This window comes from Acomys minous (assembly GCF_964271855.1).
Source record: "Acomys minous genome assembly, chromosome: 11".
In the NCBI taxonomy this organism is placed as follows: Eukaryota; Metazoa; Chordata; class Mammalia; order Rodentia; family Muridae; genus Acomys; species Acomys minous.
This window is the reverse complement of record NC_140492.1, coordinates 79,660,772-79,687,042: the sequence shown is the minus strand read 5'-3', so window position 1 is coordinate 79,687,042 and position 26,271 is coordinate 79,660,772. Positions and strand designations below refer to the sequence as shown.

The 26,271-nt window shown below is 41.0% G+C and overlaps 1 protein-coding gene across 8 annotated transcripts in view; it reads right to left on the bottom strand.

Annotated features, from left to right (window-relative positions):
- The window catches only part of MCTP1 (multiple C2 and transmembrane domain containing 1), a 566,686-nt gene that overhangs the window by 79,041 nt on the left and 461,374 nt on the right, over positions 1 to 26,271 (bottom strand). For all 8 annotated transcript variants that reach the window (XM_084800400.1, XM_084800402.1, XM_084800401.1 and 5 more), the window contains one exon: positions 21,933 to 22,052. In XM_084800400.1, the coding sequence (XP_084656526.1) occupies positions 21,933 to 22,052 (120 nt within the window). The remainder of the gene's footprint in view (positions 1 to 21,932; positions 22,053 to 26,271) is intronic.

The window sequence follows — 26,271 nt, the reverse complement described above, 5'->3', positions numbered from 1 at the left end:
CTGAGGTGCGTTTGCGGGTTGCAGAGGGTAAACTGAGGTGTGTTTGCGGGTTGCGGAGGGTAAACTGAGGTGTGTTTGCGGGTTGTGGAGGGTAAACTGAGATGTGTTTGCCAGGTTGCAGAGGGTAAACTGAGGTGCGTTTGTGAGTTGCGGAGGGTAAACTGAGGTGCGTTTGCGGGTTGCGGAGGGTAAACTGAGGTGTGTTTGCGGGTTGCGGAGGGTAAACTGAGGTATGTTTGCGGGTTGTGGAGGGTAAACTGAGGTGCGTTTGCCAGGTTGCAGAGGGTAAACTGAGGTGCGTTTGCGGGTTGCTCCACGTCTTGTAACTTCCTCTCTAGCTCGTCTGCTGCCTGTTTCAATCAGACCTTTTAAACATAGAGCTGAAAGACCAAGCACGAAACAGTGTTTCTATGTCTAACTTACCTTTTGCCTAGCTGTAAGATAAAATCCTGTCTCTGTCAGTGGAGTCACACGGGTGCTCTGTGATATAGAACTAACAATGAATATCTTAATGGCTCAGATTTTGATTATGTATAAAAATCAAGTCTTTATTGGTTTACTCAGAGCCCTACTTTTTGATTTTGTGGGTTATCTGAATTATTCCCTCTAATTCTTTGTGATTTTTATGCAATGATTATAAATATATATTAAGATTATAAATATATTCTATAATTAAATATCAAATATCACTATAACTTACATTTGTAAATATGCATATTTAAAATTTCCCCTTATTTTTGGATTTTTATTTATTCACTTTACTTCCCAATCATAGTCCCGCCCTCTTCTCTGCATCCCATCCTCCGTCCCTCCTCCCCCAGTCTTCCCTCCCCTCCTCCTCAGGTAAGAGGAGACCCCCAACAGACCACACCAGTATATAAAATATTTTTATTTTATTTTATGTGAATAGGTATTTAGCCTTCATATATGTTTATCTACCATTTGCATGCCTGGTGCCCTTGGAGGCCAGAAGAGGCTTCAGATGCCCCGGAACTGAAATTGCAGATAGTTGTGAGCTGCCATGTGGGTGCTGGAAACCAAATCTGGGCCCCTTGGAAGAGCATACAGTGCTCTTGACCTCTGAGCCATCTCTCTGGCCCCAGTGCTCATACTTTTTATGTTTTTGTTTTTGTTTTTGTTTTTTGGTGTTTTGAGACAGGATTTCTCTGTGTAGCCTTGGCTGTCCTGGACTCCCTTTGTAGACCAGGCTGGCTTCGAACTCACAGCGATCCTCCTGCCTCTGCTTCCCAAGTGCTGGGATTAAAGTCGTGCGCCACCACGTCCGGCTGCTCATACTTTTTAAATTGAAAAGTTATTTTGGATTTGACAAACATTTTTTATGTCTTTTGGACATATGTAATTGTGGGAATAATGAATGTAGCTTCATGAGGCGGATTGCCTACCGAAGGTGTGGGGACTGTAAGGCTATGTGGCAACTTCCAGGCCAGCCTGGGCTACAGAGTGAGTTTCTGCCTTAACAAACAATCCAGCTAGAATTTCACATTTTAAATAAATAACTTACCCACAATAACATGCACGTGTGTAAGCTATAGGAACCAAAAATGGAAAACTCCTGGGAGGCATTTTTCAGGTAAGCCTCAGAGGATTAAATTATATGGAACATACATTCTATATAATTTCTAATTCTTATGCTGCTTTTTTTTTCTAATAGAGACTGACTATTTCTAAAGAAAACTAGGTGGAACACAGTTATCAAAGACTTTGGAACCTCTCTCATCAAACCTTTGGTGATGGCAGCACCAAGTCCTTCTTTTGTGTTTTTTTGTTGTTGTTGTTGGTTTTTGTTTTTGTTTTTTGATACAAGCAGAAATAGATTCTGGAGAAAATGTCAATAGCCAAGACTGTGTTGCAGAATTGTACGAGCTGAGCTACTAGCTCAGTATTTCCAATCTCTCTCTCTCTCTCTCTCTCTCTCTCTCTCTCTCTCTCTCTCTCTCTCTCAAGTTGTCTAAAAGCCTCTTGTGACTTTAAAGTACAACCCAAACACAGATTTCCAGTTCTTATGAACCGATATATAAGCAAAGACATCTGAAAGTCACAGAACTGTTGCTAATTTCTCTTGTTAGAAAGTAGGACCTGTGGCTTTCCTCTTGAGCAGTGAGCACCTCAGAAGGACCCCAGCAGCACATGTTGCTTGTAATATGTTGTTGGGAGGGTCCATGCTGTGGATGTGTGGCCAATCTGCACTTTCTTAGCTACATCCAAACAGCCCATAAGTATGTGTCACAGACCCCGGGCCCAAGGTGTGCAGTGTAGGTAATGTGTGAAGACAGATAAGTAAGCACAGAGAGACTCCATCTATGTTCACATTAACCTGTAGAACATAGGTAGGGGCTATCAGATAAGCCTTCATGTAAACTTTTAGTTTTCTCTAGTTTAAAGCATTCACATTATATCAGCTGCTGGGTGGGGCCTCTCCGAGATGGGTTAAGTTAGGCTGCTATCTGTAAACATAGCAGAGCATCATCAATGGTGTCAGGGGTTGGCTCTCTCCCATGGGGTGGGTCTCAGGTTGGACCAGGCATTGGCTCGTCATCCCATCTGTCTCTGCTGTATCTTAATCTCTGCACATCTTGTAGGCAGAGTAAATTTTGATTCAGAGGTTTTGTAGGTGGATTGGCGTTCCGCTCCCACCACTACGGGTCCTGCCTGGCCAGAGGGTGGCCTCCTCTGACTTGTGTTCCTCACTGCTAGGAGGCTCAGCTGGAGGCATCCCATAACCTCCCGGTAGGTTGCCCTGTCCAGGGATCCGGCTTGTCTCAGTGATGCCCCCCTCTTCCGGTTTCCCTTTTTCCTCCAAGTCCTCAAACTTCCCCTCGCTCTCCCCACATGGGCCTCACAGCCAAGCGTTAGGTTGAGCTTGCAGAGTCCTGTGGAAGAGTGGGAGGGAAGGAGGGGACAAGAACGCTGCAAGACCAACAGAGTCAACTAACCTTCACCCATGGGCGCTTACAGAGATGGAAGCACCAAAGAGCAGGCATGGACTGGACCTAGGCCCCTTACACATATGTAACCGATAGGCAGTTTGATCTTCATGTAGGTCCCTTAGTAAGTTGAGCGGGTGCTGTCTATGACATGGACTCTGTTGCCTGCTTTAGATCACTTCTCCCTAAGGGGGTGGGGGGTGCCTTGCTTCTCCTCAGTGGATGAGGAAGAGCTCAGTCTTGCTGTGACTTGATGTGCTGAGGTGGGTTGGTGGGGGGAGGTCTCCCTTTTTCTGAAGAGAGGAAAGGAGGAAGAGGGTGGGAAGGAGACAGGGAGGACAGGAGGGAGGGTGCTACGATCAGGATGTAAAGTGAATATATAAATTAAAAAAATATTTTTAAAAAAGCATTCACATTACAAATACAGACACAAGGTAACAATTGTAGTAATGTATGGTAGGATATTCAACTTGGGATTATTTCTGATACAGATTAGGTTTCATCAAAAGAACTCACTGGCCCCTCCCAGGAGAGTTATTTATTTAAATGATTTTGTGCCACAAATAAAAAATAAAAATTATCCTATAAAATTTAAATTTAAAGTATTTCTTTCTTTCTTTTATTCTTTTTTTCTCTCCTCTGCTTTGCTAAAGTTGGCGTGAAAAGTCATATAAAATAGGAGAAGAAAATAAACTCAGTGTGGAAACTAGCAATGTTTACAACGTACTGTTGGGTCTAGAGTGCTTGCCTAGCGTGAACAACCCTGTATTTGGTACTCAGAGCGAGAAACAAATTGTACCCTGTGCTCATCTCTACGGCATCATTGCCACACCTCACTCCCAGAAGGCAAAGGCGACAGATTATGTTTTGCATATTGCAAACTACATAGTAGTTGTTCAAGTAATAGTCCTGATTGGACAAATAGGTGAATTCATCATCTGGTTATTATATCCTTTTGCTTGTTTTGTATTTGTAACAGCTATAGCCTTTCCCCGCCTCGGCCTCTGAGTGTTGGGATTATAGGCACGCATCACGGTACCTTGTTCTGTGTCTCCAAATGACTGGACAAACCTGCGGTGCAGCATCAGCGCTCTGCTTCACAGAGCTGACCTCCATCCTTCAGAGGGGCTTGAATCTAAGCAGTGATGCAGATTAATAAAGGTAAACTGATCAAATGCTTCCGAAGAGTTGCTTGGAGAAAGCACCCATCTGTGTCTAATTGTAAAGATCCAGGGGTCCTCACTATCAAATTAACTTCTGAAATTTCAAAAATACCATTCAACTCTAAAGCAAACCACAAGACTAGTTTATCCATTTTACAAATGATACTGTGCTCACATATGACTCAAGAAGGTCTTACGAATTGGGCCCTTCCTTCGCAAAACCCAAAGTGTCTACAAATGTGCAGTCAAGTCTTCCTCTGACACAAACATTTGCTTCTATATTTGGTGGTAGAGTGGCATGTTATGAGGGGCCTTTGTGCTGGGTGCTACTGAGGGCTTCCCTCTTACGTTTTGTTTTATTTTTTTACATATACATTTATATTATTACACATGCACACAATAGATTTCCTATAACAAGAAGAACCATGACACAATCATGAATTACATAAATGTTATACATTCTTAGTGTTTTGGCTATTTGTATTTGACATCCTTGAAGAAAATGTCTTTCCTATCTTGGTGCGTCTATATTTCTGAATGTAAGTCAATCTCCATCACATCTTGCCATTACCTCTGTTGCATTTTAAATGTCACATCACAGGTGTTTACACATGATATTTATAGTAAAGACAATGGCTTTCTAGTGATTTCTATAAGTCACTACAGAATGTCCCCCACCGGTACATGTTCAGGTGACACCTAAAAACGCTTCAGAAAAAAATGATGATAATTGTGGTATCTCTTAGATTATATACTTTAACTCGTACCCCAAATCCCGTATTGAAATAAGTTCTCAAAATGTTAGCTTATACTAAAAAAAAAACAAAGCATCTATAACATTAAATTTGAAAATTAAGTTATACCTCCCCCCCTTGTATTCTGAATGGCATAAAATTCTGTTTCGTGTTTTCACTGACCCTAAAGAACACACGTCGGGCATAGTATTAAAGATTTTAAATGCAAAGTGATGATGGATTCATGGCTGATCTTCAGGCATTAATGACTTGGTGAAAGGGACAGCTCTGAGGGTGTGTGCTGTAAGACACACTCTAATTAAGGTAATGAGTGCAGAAACTGCAAGACAAGAGCTAAAAACAAAACAAAACAAAATAAAAATTGTGTACCCCCCCTTCCAAAGAATTGTGTACCATTGAAGTGCATTTAACGACTGAACAAATCTGCAACTCTCCTGGAGACCTCAAACAACACCTCCCATTTAAAAGGAGTGCTGGAGTTTTATAACTTACCTAAGGAAACCGAACAGAAAAAACAAGAGTCCTTGCCTCAAATTCCAGTTCTGACCTCTTCAAGGAAAACCAAACAAGTGCCGCATAGTTCTCTTTTTAAGTGTTCCAAGTCCAGTAGCCCAAAATTTGTCAGCAGTCATTTAAACCCATGGGTGGATGGGTGAGACAAAATAAATGCATTTGTTAGAACAGCTGCATTTACTAAGTGGCATTTTCCCCTTTTTTCTTGAAGGGGACTCTCTAAGGTAGGCTCTTGAATTCTTTTTTCCAAATTGTGCTTTCTGATGCCTTGCTTGAAAGCAAGTAGTATTAATCAAACAAAGGAAGGGCACGAGGGAAATCAGAAAGATGTAATGCAAGCAGTTAAAAGTGACACGACCTTCTGTAATGTCGCTTGTCACAGACTTATATGCCACACACTGGAGGAAGGGCTGCAAAGGAACTGATTCTTGGTACTATTCTTTGAATGTAATACTAATAAAGATGACATTAAAACACACACACACACACACACACACACACACATAGGCAGCCTCAAACACGGTGTGCCAGTTACGTCACAGCCATAGAATAAGTTGATACTATTATTTTCAAAAGGATTATATTTATTCTTCCATATTCAATATTTGCTGAACATTTTGTCATCAACATATAAAATTTAATATGTGGCTGAATGTTTGTTAAAAAATCTCTTTTCAAAAGGGAAACAAGTTTTAAAGTAGTTGAAAGGGCATTCTTTAAATAGTTTCACCTTTCCATTGTAACCCAATGCAGTGGGGGCATTTCATAAACTGCAAGAAAACAAATTTTCATCTGCCTGAATTGTTAAGGATCCTGGTAATATGAATAAATGCATGTAGAGTTATTCCACCAATGATCAAGAGAGGTGACTAAGATGGTTCTGAAGCACACAGACAAAGGTTAGAAAGGAGTGGATTTATGTAACTCCATTAATAAAATCACCAAGGGCTGGCAGTTACTAATAATGCATTGTGATACCAATTTGGGGTATGTGCCTATGCCTGATGTAGCAAGAGGACATTTAACACAGAAGCTTCGACTCAAAATTTCCCTTGCCTACAAGATGTACAGGGATAAAGATAGAGCAGAGATTGAGGGAATGTCCATAATAAGTCTGGCCCCACTTGAGACCCACCCCATGGGAGAGAACCAACCCTCTGACACTATTAATGATACTTTGCTATGCTTGCAGACAGGAGCCTAGCATAGCTGTTTTCAGAGAGGCTACACCCAGCATCGGATCCAAGCAGAATATGAGACTCACAGCCAAACACTGGGCTAATAGAGAGTCTTGTGGAAAAGTGAGGGGATGGATAGTAGGACCTGGACATGACAGGATGTCAAAAAGAAAACCAACAAGGCAACTAACCAGGACCCAGAGGGAGGGGCTTGTGTAGACTGAAACACCAAGGACCATGCACAGACTGGACCTAGGCCCCCTACATAGATGTATCAGACTGGCAGCTCAGGGGATCAAGGCCTGTCTCTGACAGGTGTGTGCTTTTTTTTTTTAATCCCCTCTGGCGAGGCTGCCTCATCATGCTACAGGGGAAGAGGACACGGGGTGGGTAGGGAGGGGCTCCCCTTTTTCTGAGGAATAGGGGGAGAGGGAGAGGGGAATAGGTAGGGTCGGACCCATAGGAGAGGATGGAGGGGGCCATGATTGGGATGTAAAGTGGATAACTAAATAAATTTTAAAAAAGGAAAAAGAAATCACTGTTGCCACATGTACAGTAGCAATGTTAAACATCGAAGTAGGAACACTGCCAGAGGTTTTGTATTTAATTTCATATTTGCAGTGCCTGGTGGGTGGGTACAGATTCCTTCCCATGGATGCCCCACAGGACATGTGCCCATCGCTGTTGCAGAAAGTGAAGAATGTTTTACCATGGCCTGGATTGTATTTAGATCAAACAAATGCATAAACCCAGCTGAGCATGCATTTCTGTGTCAATGGATTTATTACAGGTATAAGTGCAATAGGAAATTATGGGATGTCTAGGGATTGAGAAAAAAATGCACAAAACCACTCAAATGATTTTGGATTTGAGAGCACCAGTGTTCCGGCTGAGGACTTCGGTCATCAGTAAGTTCATTGTATATGCGCTAGACAGATGATCTCTTACTGTTGGACCCCTGCTTCCTCCAAAAAATTTGAGGAGAAACATTTATAAAATGAATGTAGCAAGTAAGCTACACGCATAATTTATTTATTGTTTGTAAAAATAATAAGACTCATAAGCAGATCTGGATTACACTGTTTCATCCGAGTACTTCTCAGAGCACACGAGTGTGTGACAGCTTCGTAGTTTGAGTCATGCTATTAAGGATTTGACCTTGAAGTATTTCAGCTACAATAGTCGCCATGATAACTGGGGCACTAGATGTAATAATAATTAGTGTGATATGTGGCCAGTGAAGCTGAATGTATGGCAACACAAAAGAAGGCCAGGATAGAAAGAAAAGGCATTAATGCTTACTGCTAAAAAGACTTCCTAGTTTTTTGTTTTTTTTTTTACAGAGACTCAAAGACAATTATTTCATGGAGAATGCATTTCCGTGGCTCATTTTGGGAAGTGCCATGTTGTAATTTAGTCTGGTTCTTAATAGGAAGTATGGCTTTAATGCGACCATCAGGCGGCTCTTGATTCATGCCACTGATTATGAACAGCCTGTATTCTGCATCATCAACAGCATTGTTATTTGCAGTATAATATGCTTTGCTAGAAGGCACAAGGACAGTAAATTTACTTGACTGTTCAAAAGGATGTAACCTTTCATTTTCTTAAGTGTCAGTTTAACTTAATATGCAGAGAGACCTTTCCACTAAGAAAGGCTAAACAATATCTAATGCAAGTTCTATACTCAACATAAGCATCTTAAATGAATTTCTCTTCATATTTTCTTCTTGGTTTTTTAAATGTTTGTTCTTACTCAAAGCACTGTGAGTTCTCTAAAGTTTATTTGAACTATGTCTCCATCTAAAGGACTCACAATGTATTGTACTTTTTGCTTGCAAAAGATTTTTTTTTTTTTTGGTGTCTTTAGGATATTACTTGTTAACTCAGCTGAATAGGACCATCGGGTGACCACTAACCTGTAACACACTATTAAAAACGGTGTTTTCTTGGCGGCATTATTATTTACCAAATTACAGTAAGGTATACAAAAAGCTAAACAGTTTGAATTATTTAGTGTAGCTTTCAAGTGAAATTAAAAGTGAGTTCATTAGTAATCGGTTTCAAAAACAGCACCTTTGAAATAAAATACTTTGCAAATAATAGGGTTTGTACTTTTAAAAAGTCATTTTCTTAAATCTTTATGTTAAAATCCAAAGCTTCATTCCACATTCACACCATTTTAACAAGAAAGACATAATCTGAATTTCTTTGTGGGGGGTTGAAAAGAACCTTAATAATTTTATACCTTTGAGCTGCCTCATGCAAGCTTCTTCCTGTTATTTATTGAACAGTTCTGCAATGCAAGAATAGGGGTTTGTGTGGCCCCCGTTATATCACAGTCCGGCCACCTTCACATGAATGATGAACGTCCCTTGCTCTAACTCATGAGGTATGCTTGAGAACACTAAAGCTACAATAGGCCATTTATATTTTAACCAAATGCAAAATTTAGCACATAGTATCACAGATAAACACTACACGCTTGAACCATTTGAGCTTCTTAAGAAAAACTCTTGTAAGTAAAGCATTTCTCCTAGGGCTTAATACTGCCAAAGTTTCAGATCTACTGCACACTCATGACAGCATCCATTTAAGCAGCATGTTGCATCATGCGTGGAGCAGGTGCAACGGATCGTGTGTTCAGGAGAAGATTCAGATATTGAGTTTTTCCCTGTTATAATTTCCAACCACACCGTTCTAAAAACTGAGAACATTATGTCGGAATATTCAATTTGAAAACTGAAGCATGTTGATGTAAAAATCACCGTCCCACAACTTCAGTCCTTTGCTTATTTTTCTATAAATAATGATAAAATGTTTTTTAATCTTTTTTAATATAAAGGTTATAAGAGAAAAGGGCTTTCTTTTCTTCACAAAAGAAATTCCTATTGGGCTTGGATCTACATGTGGATTGGAAAGAATATGTGCACTGAATGACAAAATTTAGCATAAAAGCCACATGAAGAGGATCGCTATAGGAAACCCACACTACCTGGTAATAGCCATGAGCTTCCTGTGATCAGTCAGAGCTTGCTGAAGCTTGGCTGGTGCACTTATCATTTCTGCTTTATGTAGTGTACTATGTGATTGCTAAATTAGTGCACAATGCATTTATAATATTTATAGTACCAACATTTAGTTAAGTAACCTTTATGTAAGATTTATGTGGATTTTTTTATTTCTCATTTAATGGCAAATTATGAAGAGCATGTTTCATAAAGATAATTCTCCATTTAAATTCATCAGTCCATTAAATATTAAAATTATGTTTCTGATGCAATCGAGAACAAATTTGTCCAGCTTCAGTGATTATTTGCACTCATAAAAATTAGGCTTGATTAATAAAATTTAAATGCTTGATTAAGTTGACATTTTCATGTTCCATTCTGATTTATTAAAATTGTCCCTGTCTCCAGGCATGGTGTGCTACCTTTCCCATTCCCCTACCCAACACATCTTGTGTGAGACTATTAAGAATGTGGATTTTAGTGGCCCTAATGGTGCTTTCAGTGAGATGTCCTATGTCAGGTTATGGTGCTGCCTGCCTTTGTCTGTACATGGTGTAGAGAGATGATATAGTAATAAGGAAAACTATCTTTTTGCTATGACCTGAAAAGTAGAATACATTTATAGTACTCTTTGAAAATCCATTTTATGAAGTTTTAATCTGCTCAAAGTTTTCTTTGCTCAAGTTTCATCACATGGTCTAAGATTTGTCATTTGGTCCCTTTTATTGATATATACTTTTAAAAAAATCTTTGAAGTACCCCCCTCCAAACACAACAGCCTGGTGGGGCACATAAAAAGTCTTACATTGCCTACATATTTGAAAGAAAAACTGTCAAATGGCTGTGGGGAAAATCCACATTTTAAAGAAAGTCTTAACATGCATCCCATGCTGGCCTGAAATTCAATAATTATCCCCAAGACAGCCTTAAAGTTGGGATAGCTCTGGAATTGCAGGGATGTAAGTTCAATAGAACTTAGAAGGCAACATCTCAAGAGGCTTGCTGACTCCTGTAACATCTAAGACACCCTTGACACTCCCAATGGCTTACTCTGTTATATACAAGGTCAGGTGACTAGTGGCCATTTACTGAGCACCTACTATGTGCATGACACATTGTGTTGGCTGGTACATCCCTGGAAGACTCCAACAATGTAGCTATTGTTCTTGTTGCCCTGGAGAGAAAATTAAGGTGGAGAGCAATGGGTGAGTAGTTTGTGCAGCTCACAAGTAGAAAGTTTGGAACCTAATCAATCCCTGAGTTTGCTGTTTGTGTGGCCATTGATAACGTAAACAACAAATTATTTGGGAATGCTGTGTGATTCACTTTCTTCTCATAAAAGCAACAGTAGCAGAAGACTCAGCTATTTCTGAAGTGATGATGCATAATTGTTATTTTCCTTTTCTTAAATGATTAAATATACTCAATAACAGCTGATTGATAACGCCCTTGACAGCATGATTTCAGTTTGGTCACTACCATCCTATTCCAGTTCCATGTATGGGAGGGTAGAAAAGCCTGACAGTTATATGTTGTTGACCAATGCACCTCACACAACACTTAACAAGTACAGGATTCAGGACAACTAGGTTCTTAGTTATATGGCTGATTCATAAGCATCTTCTACAAACGGCTAGGCATCTTATTGGCTGTTCACATTTACTTTTTTAATGGAGGTAGTCAAGTTCTTGGAAACTTCCTGAAACAGCTCCATGTATATGGTTCGGTTGTTAATGCATCTATACAAGCCTGAGGCCTGAGTTTAGACCCCATTAGCATAGACAGGCTGAGTTTGGTGGGACACACCTGTATCCCCAGTGTGGGAGACATAGACAAAGACGGGGGATTCACTGAGCTTCAGGTTCTATGGATGGAGAGCAACCCATGTCAGCTTGTGACTCTCATGCACTCATATGTGTTCATATTGACATTACATGCACCACACTCAGTGCCCCAAACACTACACCACCAAAAAGTGTCCATCCATACACGCACGTGAAATCTTCCACCAAGACCACACATCTTTCAGCCTGTGCGGACTGCAATGGGTGAGTAGTTGGCCCCACATCTCGCTTCCTTATGGCAATATTTCTAATAACTTGGTGTCTAGGAAAGGGACAAGGCAAAACCATTCAGAAAGAATGAGAAAGGTTAATAGAAGTCGGCGATCCACCCTGAGACCCGAGAAGCTAGTTGGAGTCCTCTTGTTCTTTTCTCTGCCCTCTCCTTTTGAGGGTCTTTTGAAGAACAGGTAGTTTGTTTGTTTCTTTGTCTGTTTGTTTGTTTGTTAGTTTGGAGACAGGGCTTCTCTGTGTAGCCTTGGCTGTCCTGGACTCGCTTTATAGACCTGCCTGGCCTCCAACTCACAGAGATCTTCCTGCCTCTGCCTCCTGGAGTGCTGGGATTAAAGGCGTGGCCACCCACACCTGGCTGAAGTACAAGTATTTTTTTTTAATTGGCTTACATGAGGAAAAAACTCCTAAAGAGCAGCAAAGTGGTACATTCTTTGGGCCTGTGAGAGACTTTGAGGGGGCTTAGGGTCCTGGTACTCCAGTTACTGACTAGGGCTCTAGCCCTTTGGGGGAGCAATGCTTTTAGACTTCATTTAGTGGCGAAGGCACTTTATTTGGTGGAACCAGAGCTGGGTTTCAGGAAAGACCTCCTTCTCTGTAAGAGCTAAGCACCTCTGCCTCATTACATCCACAGGAACCAGAGCAAGCAGGAAGAGCTCGGGCAGGCGGGAGGGGCTAAAATATGAGCCTACCTATATCTTCTCAGCAAACTGGCACTAACTTAAAACTCTTAAAAATCTCTTCATGGTCTGATAGATTTAACATGAGAACTGTGCTTCCCAGCAAGGAGATCTTTAGAAAACTGCCTTTTAAAAATAGAAGTATTTTCTTAACATCTTTTTCTGTATGAACACACATGTCACGTACAGATATAACACCCATCTCCCACCATTCTGAAGTTTTATCTTTCCAATTTTAAGTTCAGCTGCAGTGAGAGAATAGAGTGAAAGGGCAGGCTATAAGCGGAAGACGGATTAAAGGTAAGCACGGAGTCGGTAAGTAAGAGGGACAGGCTCGGCGTCGCGGAGAGACTGCAGAGACACACACGTGTAGCCCCTGTTTCTTCACACGCATAGTGCGTGCATGGTCGTTGTGTGTCATCTTTCAACACTCTGCTTATCACATACAAACACACCTAATGTATTCAGGTGTTTTATTTAGTTGATTGCTCACCCAGTATGTCACCAACTGTCCCAGGGATGAGACACAACTTAGTCATCTTTGACTGCTAATGCGTGCAAATTTTCAAAAATTTTCATGTAAAGTTATACAGTTTTTGACTGGGAAGGAAAGGTAAAGTATTCATTTACTTATCAGACATTTTTATTTTGAGACAAGGTTTTTCTATGCATCTCAGGTGGGCCCAGACTCCCAGCAATCTACCACAGCCTCTTAGTGCTGGAATTACAGGTATGTGCCATGATGTCTGAAGTCATCAACTGCTTTTGTTGAGCAACTATTATGCTGCTGTGTTTGAGAGATCTTTCTCCATGTTAGAATTATTTGCAACTATCACAGGGTGGTGAGAGGGACTCTGAGTGAACCAATTATTATAAATAGTGAGGTGTTAATTTTTCTCGTTTTTTTTTTCTAATTTGGCCTTGAGGTCTCCAAGAGTAGCCACAAGACAAGATAGGTACTTACTCGGAGAGCTCTCTTGGGGGAAGATAAGTAGACACATTCATGACCAAGGGTATGAAAGGCTCAGATGTGTTAGCAGGTGGACACATTGACACGGTGAAATAAAATTCATAAAACAGAAGGCATTTCAAGCTAAGGTTTCAAGGACATTCGAGGCACCAAGGGGAGACTGAGGGAAACCTGGAGGCAGCAGAGCAAGCAGTCAGAATGTGGGGCAGAGATGTGTTTACTAGAAAATTCTTTGTGGGTTAATTTAAAGAAGTCACAAGCAAAGGCTGAACTTACTTGTTTGACTCTGGAGTTGACTATTACGTTTTATTATGGTCAGCAGTTGTGCAGAGTGTTGGTTGGGTTCTGGGTCAGCCAGATGAGGAACAAGTGGACTATATTGAAAACCACCATGGGAAGGTAAGTTTTAACTAGCCAAAGATAACCTGGAACCACTGAGTTTTCAATAATTTGGCTTAGGTCTAAAAAGGAGATGGTTTGGCAGCAAATATATCAGATGAATTCATGACAGAGAGATAAGAGGAGTCAGGGGCACTGTCTCACTCATGCTCTTAGGAGCAGTGTATAGTGTGGACTGGTGGTGAAAAAAACACCAAGAAGTCAGCAATGGCTCTCCTGGAGAGAGAACAGGTATGCACACGTATACAGGTGCTTACACCTAAAATGTTAGCCTTTAGTAGTTGAAAAATTATAGTGCAAAAACTCTTCAAAATGAATTATTTTGATACAGAGACTCTTTGAGGACTTTACAAAAGGTACATCCCAAAAACCCACACTTAGGATTTTTTCTTACAGCATAAAGACATAAAATTTTTTTTTTGAAGCAAATACTTTTTAAAAAGAGTGTATAAAGCTGGGCAGTGTGGCGCACGCCTTTAATCCCAGCACTCGGGAGGCAGAGGCAGGTGGATCGCTGTGAGTTCGAGGCCAGCCTGGTCTACAAAGCGAGTCTAGAACAGCCACAGCCACACAGAGAAATCCTGCCTCAAAACAAACAAATAAATAAACAAATAACAAAAAAGAGTGTTTAATAAGAAAACATAGTATTTTCATAATGAAAACTACGCAGACATTAAAAATCATGTATTTGTTGAAGGTTTTCTAGCAATATAAAGGATGATTTTTAAGCTATGTTGTAGAACATAAATGTGGATGAACTAACAGTGGCCTTGATATATTTTGAATTATATAGAATGGACAATATTTTAAAGAGTAGGAAGTATAGAAAGTATGTGAGCATTTGGAAAATACAGACACGCTGTTCTTGGTGTTGCCCTCCTGGGGCCACTGGCCCATCACTTCTCCAAGTTCTCTAACTCCTCAAATGGCCCTTGGTGTCAGGGCCTCCAGCCTTATGGTTGGGCTGCTACAGACACAGTTGAGAGGAGCCTCACAGCAAAGTGCCTGGCTTATGCCAAGATGTCACAGTAACAATGCGTTCTCTTGGAATTTTGTGGCAATGAGTCAGTGTTCCAACTAGGCTACACATTTGTTCGCAGGGACCACAGGGCTCCCAGGACTCCAGGGCATTGACACGACATTCAGGCATGGCCTGCATTGCACAACTGTTCCACACAGAGCACCACACCCACGTGCTCCAGCTCTGCTGAAGTCTCCATCTTATTTTGGCTCAGTTTTCTCACCTACCTGAAGGAGGAATCATCATTGTCATCTCCTTGCCTTTCTTTTTTTTTTTTTTAGAAAGATGTGTGTGTGTGTGTGTGTGTGTGTGTGTGTGTGTGTGTGTGTGTGTGTGTGTGTGTGTGTGTTGGGGGGCAGGTGCTGCACATCCCAGGGCACATCGGTAAATGTCAAAGGACACCCTCTGGTCTTGGACCTTGGCATCCACCCTCTTTGCTGCAGGGTTTACTTACTGCCAGCTTCTGGGGATTCTCTAGTCCCATGGTCCATCTCACTGACGTAAGCACTGCAATCACAGATGCTCACACTGGACTTTACACAGATTCTGAGGATTCAAAGCCTGGCACTCATGACCACACGGCTACACAGTAAGTGCTTTCCTCTCCAAGCCAGCTTCTTAGCCTCTCACCCTATCTGTGTCACGAAGACCTAGGAGTTGCACAAGCAACAACAATGACAAAACCCAAACGAGCAATAAAGAGAAGAAAAGCCTGAGGCAATGCTTTAGATGGGTCCTTCTCATGAGGAGACTTCCAAGCCATCCTTGGTGACTTTGGGGGAACCACCAATACAGCACAATGTCCCAATTAGATTTTTATTTCGGACAACAGCCTTCCTCCTGGTCTTCACATAAAAATACACGATGCAATCTGTGCATAATTGCCAGATAATTATAGGGCATTCTGACAAATGAGAAAGTTATTAGGAGCTTTAGTGTTGCTTTAATGAAATTCTGAGTTGATCAGTTATCTGTGAGTTTTAAAGACTTATTTATGTGTATGCGTGTATGCCTATGTGAGTTTATGAGCACCGTGTACATGTAGGAGGCTAGAAAAGGGTGTCATTTCCCATGGAATTGAAGCCAATAGTTGTGACGGAACCCTGGTCTTCTGCATGAACAGTCAGTGCTCCTATTCACCGAGCCATCTCTCCAGCCTAGGCCACTGGCGTTTTTATTTGGTAAATGTGTAACTTATGACTGTGGGCTGAATCCTTTGGGATTCAGGCCTGGGATGCAAGGGAAATCTGTCATTCTATAAGGAAAGGAAATTATGATACGGTGATGATGGCAGAGGTAGGGGGGCTGAGATAAATGGCAACCATGTGGTTATGTGTAAATCCTGATGGTGATAGGCACCCATGGGTTACAGGATCGCTCTACACAGTTAGGGCACGTCTCTAAGCTTGAGGGGCATGCACGTCTCCATGGCGTCTACTTAGCTGCTGCTTTCAGCCTCCTCATACTCAGGATTACTTTGGGAACTAAAGATCTGATCTCTTCACGGTCCTCCTCAGATTTCTGCAAGCGGGTAACCTTCTGAAAAAGTTGAGAACATTGTGGTTGAAATAAGCACAAAAGGAGAAAAGAGTGATCATCCATTTTTAGATGTGTTTAGAGGCTGTATGACTCAGAGCTGCTTCTGTTAAGAGCACTGACTATGTGGTCTTTTTTGGTACCAAGTGGCAAACACAGAGGCTCGTGGGCTATGCTACTTTCAGCCAATGATAAAACCCTATTGAAGTAGAATCTGACAGTATATACAAAGAGCTTTTGCCAATGGTCCTCTCCTCTCTAAGCCTGCTTTGGACAGGCCCCTTAGATCCTCTTAGACTCAGGCATTCACTATTCCACGTGTCCCACACTATTCCAAGTGTTCCACAGGGGCGGCTTTTCTAGACAAGAACACTGGCAGAAAGCATAATAAGCGTGTTCTGCTGAGAGGAGTCAGGACAGACAGCAAGTGTTTCTGTGGTGACCGTTCCAAATTTCCCAACAGTATTTATAACAGCAGTTCTCTGCTTCCAAGCTTTGTTTCTAGAGGTAATGATTCTGGGCTTACGTGGATCAGATTCAACAGGAAAACAAGTTCAGCACTATTCTAGAAGGGAGGAAGAAAATAAGCTAATGCTTTGTCATTAGGAGGAACTAAGCGAACATCCCGGTATTTCCTAGTGTTTTAACAAGGCAGACTTTGTCTCAGTTTATGTCAGAGTCATACCATGAGTCAGAGTGACTTCATTGATCTGCACCACTCTTCAGTCTTTTTCATGCTATCATTGACTAGCACCCGAGACTGCTGTGTAGGAGGCATAGCATGACAGTAGAGATGAATGTTCTTTTAAAGTGTAATTAAAAAAATCCTGCTCAAAGAATATCTGTCCGCCAAAAGAAATTCCAAGACTTTATTCACAACTCTGAAGGGTGCTCAAGCTTTGGTTTATCCCTCCCATGCTCACCTGGGTGAGTAGAAAGTCACTTCCCAGGACACAAACACTTTCAAAATTAATGGCAGCACCTGGACTGGAGCAGATGTCCGGAATCATTCCTTGAGAAGTCACCAAGAGGCTTGCAAGAGGACATCCAGGATTCTGCAGAATGCCCTGACTATCTAAAGAGGTCCCCTGGGGGAAAACACCCAAGTACACACTACAGAAAGAGGCCAAGGCTTCAGAAGACGGCAGACTTGGTTTCACAACACACTGACTCTGTGGAGTTCGCTCTTTAACCTTGCCTTTCCATTTCCTCATTTATAAATTAGTGTTAAAAGCATGGAGAACAACTCATTTGGTATAAGTGTTGTAAAGAATGAAAAGAACTGGTGTCCCCAAAAGGCTTAGCAGGATACCTGATGCCAAAAAAAATTAGTTTAATAAACATCTGCTGTACGTCTCTGAATTAACAGTAAGATGTGCAGAGGGAGTCAATGAATGGTCACTGTCAATGTGTATGCCTGAAGGTAGAGTTGGTGATGCTGACTTTGCTGGAACTCATGGGAGAAACTTGCCCAGGGAAAAGTGGGATGTACCAAGATACAGCCTAAAGAGGAAGCGTGATTGTGGTTGTATTTGGGTAAGTTATTGAACAGTTTCCCTGTGAATATAGTAGAAATAACAATAACCCATAGCGTCTGGAAAATGTCTGCTTCTGCGATATGCTCATTTCCTTTAGTCTCTGTGGCCTGGTCCCTTTTCCCACGGAGGACGCATGAAGCTATGCTGATCTCACAGGAGTATTTCCCCTTAATTGTTACAAGTGAAGGGCGGGGGATGGGGATTTAGGAGGACCCAACCCAATCAGCGTGTTCTCCCCGAGATGCCTTAGTAAGACAGTGCCAATAACGTGCTTCACATGGCACTTGGGGTGCAGTGAGAGCTCAGTAATTTTAAAATTCCGAATAAAGAGTATTGTCTGGTGTCAGCCCTGCAGCTGATGACATTTTTTGTCTGCTGTGCCTGTAATTTGGATAGGTGGTACCAGGCCAACAGGCAGCACAGGAGGAATTTTCCTCAGCTTTTGGAGTGACAGCTCAAACCAAGAAAAGGATGGCAGTTCTATCTTTGTATCCCTTTTATGCCGGAGACATTTCTGAATGAAGCACGCGTTAAACAGGCTTCTCTGGGAAAGCCAAACAATTCTTCTCCTGGAAATTTTCATGTCATGGTCCCAGACTAGGCGGATTCAGACCCAGGGTTGCTTATTTTTAACCGTCCTGACTAGGAAATAGCATGGGGAAAATGCCATTTTAACATACGTCTTCTCATGGGCTCCCTCTGAGGCTGTAGATCCACCCTCATGAATGACTGTCTAGCCCTCAACTAGCCCTTCACCGGCTCTTCTTTTAAATATAGCTAAATGTACTGGGCAAGGCTCAGATGTCTTGTCTATGTTTAAACAAGAAGCACTAGGTTGGACCTTAGTTCTGAGGATCATCAAGCTGTGGCTTAAGAAATAATAAACACATGAGGAAGCTCTTTCCTGTTGGATATTAATCTCAACTATCTGTCAACATGTTGAAGACAGACTATTTTTTATCCATCTATGTTCTTCATATGTTATGAAATTGCTCTTGAACTTTGTCTCTTTTCTTGTGGATCTAAAAGCATTTCGGTTTGTTTTTCTTTTAGTCTTCGTTCTAATTAACTTTTCTAAGATTTGCCCTTCATGGCACTTTCTCTCTCTCTGTCTCTCTGTCTCTCTGTCTCTCTCTCTCTCTCTCTCTCTCTCTCTCTCTCTCTCTCTCTCTCTCTCTCTCTCTCTCTCCTTCTCTTTCCCTCCCTCCCCCACCCCCGGAAGTTTCCTCGTCTGAGGGCAGTCAACAGTGTAATTAATTTATTCCAGAGGTCCTGTATACTTTTCACACACTCTGAAGACTTCAGCAAGGTTTTTTTTTTAAGACAACAGTAAGGGATCAAGGTGGAACACCATTCTTCCCAAGCCATGGGGAAGAGTTGGCCACATGGGAGAGTTGGCCACAGCATGGCAAGACCTACAAGCCCTTGTCCTTCACACACACACACACACACACACACACACACACACACATACACACACACACACACTGAACTAGCAAAGTATAAGCCAGGTCTTCTTTCAAGAGAAGAAAGCAGTTAAAATGCACAGCTGGGTATGCTAGAAAACACATAATTAGACAAATCGGATTTAAGAGTTATGTAAGATCTCAATTGAGCTAGTGAATGAAAAGCTGAAAGGAACATGGTGCTTGCTGTTCTAGTCTCTGGGGGAGAACAGACTATGTGAAGATGTGTGTTTTGGACAAATAAAAGGCAGTTACTAGGCGAAATGGAGTGTGGTTGACATTTCAAATGGGTGAAGCCACAGCGTATCTGACAGTGGGCTATGCCGGGAAGGGAAATGTTGTCCAGGGCTAAAAGAGAGCAACTATGAGAATAGCTGTGCCTGAAAGGAAGATCTGGAAAGTTCATTTTTAGAGTTGTATTTTACAAAAAATAAAGGTCAGTTTTAAAAGTGCATTATGCAATTTAAATTATCTATTATATAATTGTTCTATACGCTTATAAAAGTTTTAGAGAGGCTTAAGTACCAAAGATAAATTATATATTACAGTTTTTCCTCCAACAGTAGACTCTTCCACGTAAGGCAGGTATGTTCTAGAACAAAATAGTGGAGACTACAATTTAAGAGTTTTTAACTAAGAATTCTCAAACTAGTGACTAATTCTTTAGATAACTCCTCCCATAGGACGAAGAAACTAAAACTAAATTACTACTTTTCTTATTTTCAAGTAATCTCGTTTGCAAATGTGCCTCAAGCCGGCTGAATGAAAAGTAGATATTCTTCTCTTTCCTCAATCTCCCTGAGATAAATAGGACAAAAAGGTAATTATCTGAGATGGGGCCTTTAAAAAAAAAAAAGAAAGAAAAAGAAAAAGAAAACAAAAACAAATCCAACCAATCAACCAACCAAACTAAAAACAACCAGAAGTTTGAATTAATTGACCAAAATACATACTAGTCCCCAAGACATCAATGCTTATAGCATTTGGGGCCTGTCTCCTAGTGTGCAATTTAAATATATATTCCTAGCCATACAAATAACATCTTGTCTATTGATATTGCTTAATCATTAAGACCTCTATCTGCAATCCTGTAGTTGGTTTGATAGAATTTACAGAAACATGTTTTAGGGCCTGGGGAGATGGCTCAGGGATAAGAACACTTGTTCTGTATGCATGGGGTCTGATTCTGGATCCCCAGCCAAGGCATGGCTGTATGTGCTTGGAACCCCAAGTTTTGGGGGTATGGAGATGGGTGATGCTAGGAGTTCTCTTCCTCCCCAAAGAGTCTAGATGAAATGGTGATCTTCCAGGTTCAGCCATCGACCATGTCTCAAAGCACAAAGGACTAACAGTAATAGAGCAAGAAATATGGCATGCTCCTCTGGCCTCCAGATGCACAGGAATAGCATATGGGTCTGCACAGTCAACAAGTATGCAACCCAGAAAGGATTGGAACACGTCTAGTCTGTTAAGCATACGCTAAAAACAGTCGCAAATACAAAGGTCAGCAGAGAATTTGCTTCTTCAAATTTATTCTAATCCAGTAAGAGAGACAGCAATGTATTATAAATCAAACAACTCTATTATGTATTTGGTGGTTGTATTTAGTACTTATCATTTATTCTAATGATAAAAATATTTTGAAGGAATTTTTTTTTTGCCACAGGTAAGTCAATGAGTCCATTTCGTATCAATTATTGAACGGTACTACAGTGTTTGGACTTGATGATCAAATAACTCTGTTACTTTTGTGAACATAGTTGTTGGAGAAATATTCCTGATTCTGAGATCCTCAGAATAACTTAAAGATTTCCTGAGTATAAATCGAATGGAGCCAGAACTTTGGTAATGTAACTACAGAGTAGATTCTCCTCTACTTTCAAAGTCTTTCAGCAGCTGCTCATCAGGGCACACGAATGCAAATATCAGGCCTGGAGAAGATGCTGCTTCCCTTTGGTTACACGCGGGAAAAAAAAACTCTGGTGTGTTTGCTAGGATGGCAGTGACTGAAACAACACAAGAGGAGCAAGCCTGACCAACAGGCAGCGCCCAAGGCTCTTGTCACGTGAGCTCTCAATCCTTGCCCCACACATTCTAAGAACTTTCAAAAAGTCACAGGGGAGTATATATTTAGGTTAATGTTCCTGGTATCAAGTGAGAGGTCTTCACCCTCAAGTCAGTATCATAAAATACCCAACTCATAAACACATACTGTTGTTGTTGCTGAATTAAGGTTCTTTAATGCACTAAGAACCAGACTTACAACCATCAACCCTCTATTCCAATGACAATTTACACAGAGAACGTGTTAAGCAGAGTCCCTTAACTTGGTCTGATTATTAAGTCTGTGTCATTATGTCTTAAATAAGGATCCATTAAGACATAAAATGAACAGGAGCATGAAAAAAATAAGGGTTTGGAGTCACAGGCAGTAATGATTTTGAACTTCAGCTCAGTTTGTATACTCTCTACCTTAGTTTCTCCCAAGCTGAATCATTCTGGAAACTGGTGGATATTTCATGTTGTGTTAAGAGCAATGTGTCATGGTGTTTGATCTTACAAAACCTTCCTCCAACGTTGAATATTTATAGGCAGAGTTTCTGGTTCCTAAGTCTACATTCAACATTATCTTGTCAGATGGCTTAGGGAGAAGGACAAGACCACGTGAAGAATGTAGAGACTTACCGTGTCATGTTGCCAGTTGTCTTTCCCTGATATTATTAGGAAGTAATTCCATGTCAGCAGCAACAGCAACAACAGTGGTATCATGTAGAGCTCAAAGTTCCACACAACGAAGAGAAAGAGCTGGAGGGGACATAAAAGAGAAAGAGACATGAGTCAAGTCTGAATTTCCTTGTGTGGACTGTCATCCACACTACCTCAAACCCCACAAAACTAAGTGCTTTGCAACAGGAACATTTGTCTTAGAAAACAAAGCCCTGAGGACTTTTGAAGCCATTTGCTAAAAGCATAACTGACCTCTAAAAAAGCACTGGCAAGATTTTGCTTTGTTTAATTTCTGTGAAGGAAAACTTGATATCAGTACATTGTCAAAAGCCATTTTAATTTTCCTCCTCCAGTGAAATTATTGTTCAGTTAGACAAAGTAGAGTTTTGGTGCTTTTTAAAGGCAGCTAAATGAGCTTCACTGTGTTATCAGAATAGCCTGTTCTGTCTGTCTTAATCATAAAGAATGAATCACCATTTGACATCAGGGATATTCTTTCCACAAACCTCACTTGGAAAATACAATAGAACAAGCTTAATAGGCAGATGAAAATACCATGTCTGCACCACAGAGCCCCAGAGATCTTGTATTATGAAAAAAGCATTGCTTCCAACAAGTGTGAAGAGAAGTTGGCTTATGATTCCATATTACACAGAAGGTCAAACATTCGCAAATTAACATGCCGAGCACTTTGGTCTAAGGAAATTTTAACATGGCTGCTGTATTAGTTTTTGAATACCACTTATGTGAACAAACTATCTTTAACTGTAAGACAGATGTCAGGGTTAGAACTTGGGGTGACAGATGGAGACATTCTACGCACATTCACATTGTAAAACAACAGGATTTGAGACATAAACTGTGACTCACCCACCTCCTCACCAGACTTATGGGCCTGGACAGACACATAATCTAAATTCTCTGGGTCTGTGACTCCTGCTATCAGACTAAGGTCACCTTAAATCAGGTGGGGTTAGGAGCAGGATTCCTACCCACAGCTAAGGGCTGTGTAACCTTTCTATAATTTTCATGCCATGCCTTCAGTTTCTTCCTCCATAAAATGGGGACAACAAAAGTACTACTTTAGAGTGGTGAGAACTGAATAGTTAATACAGTGCTTGGGATGTGGGCAAATACACATGCTCAGAAACTTAACTAATTATTGACTGGAAATCAGAACACCGTCTGCCTACTAAGATTTAGTTGAGCAGCAGCGTAAGTGGGAATTTTAGTCGACTGGTCAGAGTAACACACACACAGCTTTTATTTCATAGCCCATGCATTAGGGGAAGGGTCATGTGACACTAATGTCAGCAGCAGTGCTCCCTGATACCTTCCTACCAACCATCAATCAAGGGCCTAGGCCTGTTCAAAGGGCAGAGAGAACATCCACCTGTGAGACACAAAACTCAGGTTGTAGGCCTTACGAGGTGACTTTGCCTGTTTTTATATCTATAAAGAGGTCTACAAACACAATCATCTCTGACATCTCTCTTCTAAAATCTCAGATGGCTTTGTGGTATTACTGCTCCACTTCAATGGGTGACCACAGTGAAACAGTGCCTTCTGGAAGCAGCAGGTCCACAGCCCACATGAGCTCACAGCAGCTGCAACACCATGCACAAGACCTGTGTAAGCATAAGGTGGACAAAATCTTATCAAGGGATGGGAAGGCGGGCATGAAAGCCCATGTCTAGCTCTGGCAATTGTTAGCTTCTGGGAGAGGGAGGAAGAGTTTTCTCTAAGAGTGCAGCCCAGCCACACTCCAGTGGAAGAGCACACATGGGTAACAAGCATTGGTCTTGAAAGGTTTGGGTCTTTTCAGTATACAAACTTGGGTGAGCAGGCAGAGAGTTCTGGGAAGAGTTGGGGGAGGGAAGGCAAATATAAGCAAAACACTTCACAACATGCCCAGAAAATTATCAGATTTTAAAAAATATTTTGAGAATTGTATATTTCACTAGATTTCTGATAATCACAGCTCAAATGGATCCCAATATGTACAATAATCATTTAGTAACCTAAGAAATGCATCTTGGTGATTATTTGCCAAGATTCAACCCCCAGAATAAGAATCATTCCAAGTCCTTCAATGTATAAACTAGGAGATGTTTTTAATCTCCACAGAAATGTAGGAAGATTTCTAGAAAAAAAATCTTCCCATTTAATTTTGAAATTTAGATAATGTGTACAAAAAAATCATATGACTTATAATTGGTGTTTAGTATTATTAAATGTGCTTTTGTAAAGATAATTATTTTTTTCAGGAAATAAACTGAGATAAATTGGATAGGTAACAATTACATGTAAAGGGGAAATTATTTTTGATTGCGGCGCATGTAAGTTCTTGATACATTTATTGTAACATTCAAGTAGTCACCAGAATGAACACTTCATTTTGTTCACAATTTTACATCTGGTGCTTAGAAGATGATTTGGTATAGTAAGTGTCCAACGGTAAATATTTCCTTCTAATTAGAGTAAGTGGATCCAAAATTGTTACCAAATTATCTAGCAGTCTAATTATTTATATTAATAAAAGTACCATAGAACCACTGCCAAAAACTAGCAGATTTGAGGAAAGTACAACCACAATTATAAAGTGGGATGGATCTAGAACTTTCTATCTTTGGCAAATATGTCCTTTAGCATTTCTCCCAAAGAGGACTCTCCCTCTATCCTGCTGTCCTCCTGTGAGGTCGTATTGTTGTGGGGCATCCATTTTTCCCTGTGGACCTTCTCACACGCCTGTGTTTTCACTCCCTTCAGTGGGTTGTGCCCTCATGGCTGGGATTCAGAAGATTTGACTAACAAATATGCCCTGCCGGGATAACATCAACCTGATGAAGAGGCATATTCTATTTTGCTATGTCTTATCATTGATGTCAGAGTGACTCTATTGCTTCAAGCTTCTTTCAATACCGTGCTAGTCTTTTTAAAATTTTTATTAATTTATTCTTGTTACATCTCAATGGTTATCCCCTCCCTTGTATCCTCCCATTCCTCCCTCCCTCCAATTTTCCCCTTACTCCCCTCCCCTATGACTTTGACTGAGGGGGAACCTCCTCCCCCTGTATATGCTCATAGGGTATCAAGTCTCTTCTTGGTAGCCTGCTATTCTTCCTCTGAGTGCCACCAGGCCTCCCCATCCCGGGGACGTGGTCAAATATGAGGCACCAGAGTATGTGTGAAAGTCATTGATAGGCAGATTTGGGCCCAGGGGTCCCGCTCAAACTATGGCACCATCCAAGGACAATACAGGCTTCAAACCCCTACCCCAATCTAGCCAATGGACAGGACATTCTCCACAGTTGAGTGGAGAGTGGGGACTGACTTTCACACATGCTAGTCTTTTAACGTCACCAATTACATCAAGTGTTGGTAAAAAGATGCACTTTGTGCATATTTTTTAAAAGTTTTAACATCATTCTCTTCTCAGATCCAAATGAAGCTATCACTGGCTCTCTTGAAATACAGCACTCAAAACCAATATAACACTTCTCATGCATTTATGTGGTGTTCAAAGTGCTCCATGCATATGCCCACCAGAGCATGGATATGGGGAAGGCAGAGGAAGGAGAAATCAATAATGAAATTATATTCACATTAGAGATGCTCAAAGAAGGCTCCTGGTAAAAACCACAGCCAAGCTGACACTGGCTCTGTCCTTGTTGCTGATTTGACAGTGGGCAAAAGCAATGTACAGTAATGAGATGGAAGAAGAAATTAAGGAATAAAAATACACCCCCAACACACACTCCAAATATACGTCATAAGGTGTCGAATGTGTCCTGAGCTCACTCTAGAACTGCCTTTTTCTATGTGGAACACAGAAAGAGGAACAAAAGATACCAATATTACCTTAGGCAAAAGTGAAATTAATGCAGTACTTGATTTTATTCAATTCCATCCCTTTGGAATACTTTCCCTATTTCCTTCTTCCATCACACAATCTGTAGCTTTTCCTCTGCATCCTGGATCCTATCCCCGGTATGTACTTTTTAACTTGGGCTTTCGGCATTTCACATTCATACTATAGAAGCTTCCATTTACACATAAAACACCCAACCGTGCACTGGCTATCCTAGGTCATTAGAAACTGTAAATGCTTCAAGCATTTGATTCTCTTTCTTCAAACTGTAGGATAGCTGTTTTGGTTTATAATTAAAATCCCACAGGAGAGGTCTTAATGAGATAAAAGTCAAAGTGTTAACAGTCCTTACAATGTCTACTGAGAGAAAATGATAGTAAATTCAGGCATGGTGGGACATACCCTAATTCTAGCACTTGGAAGGTA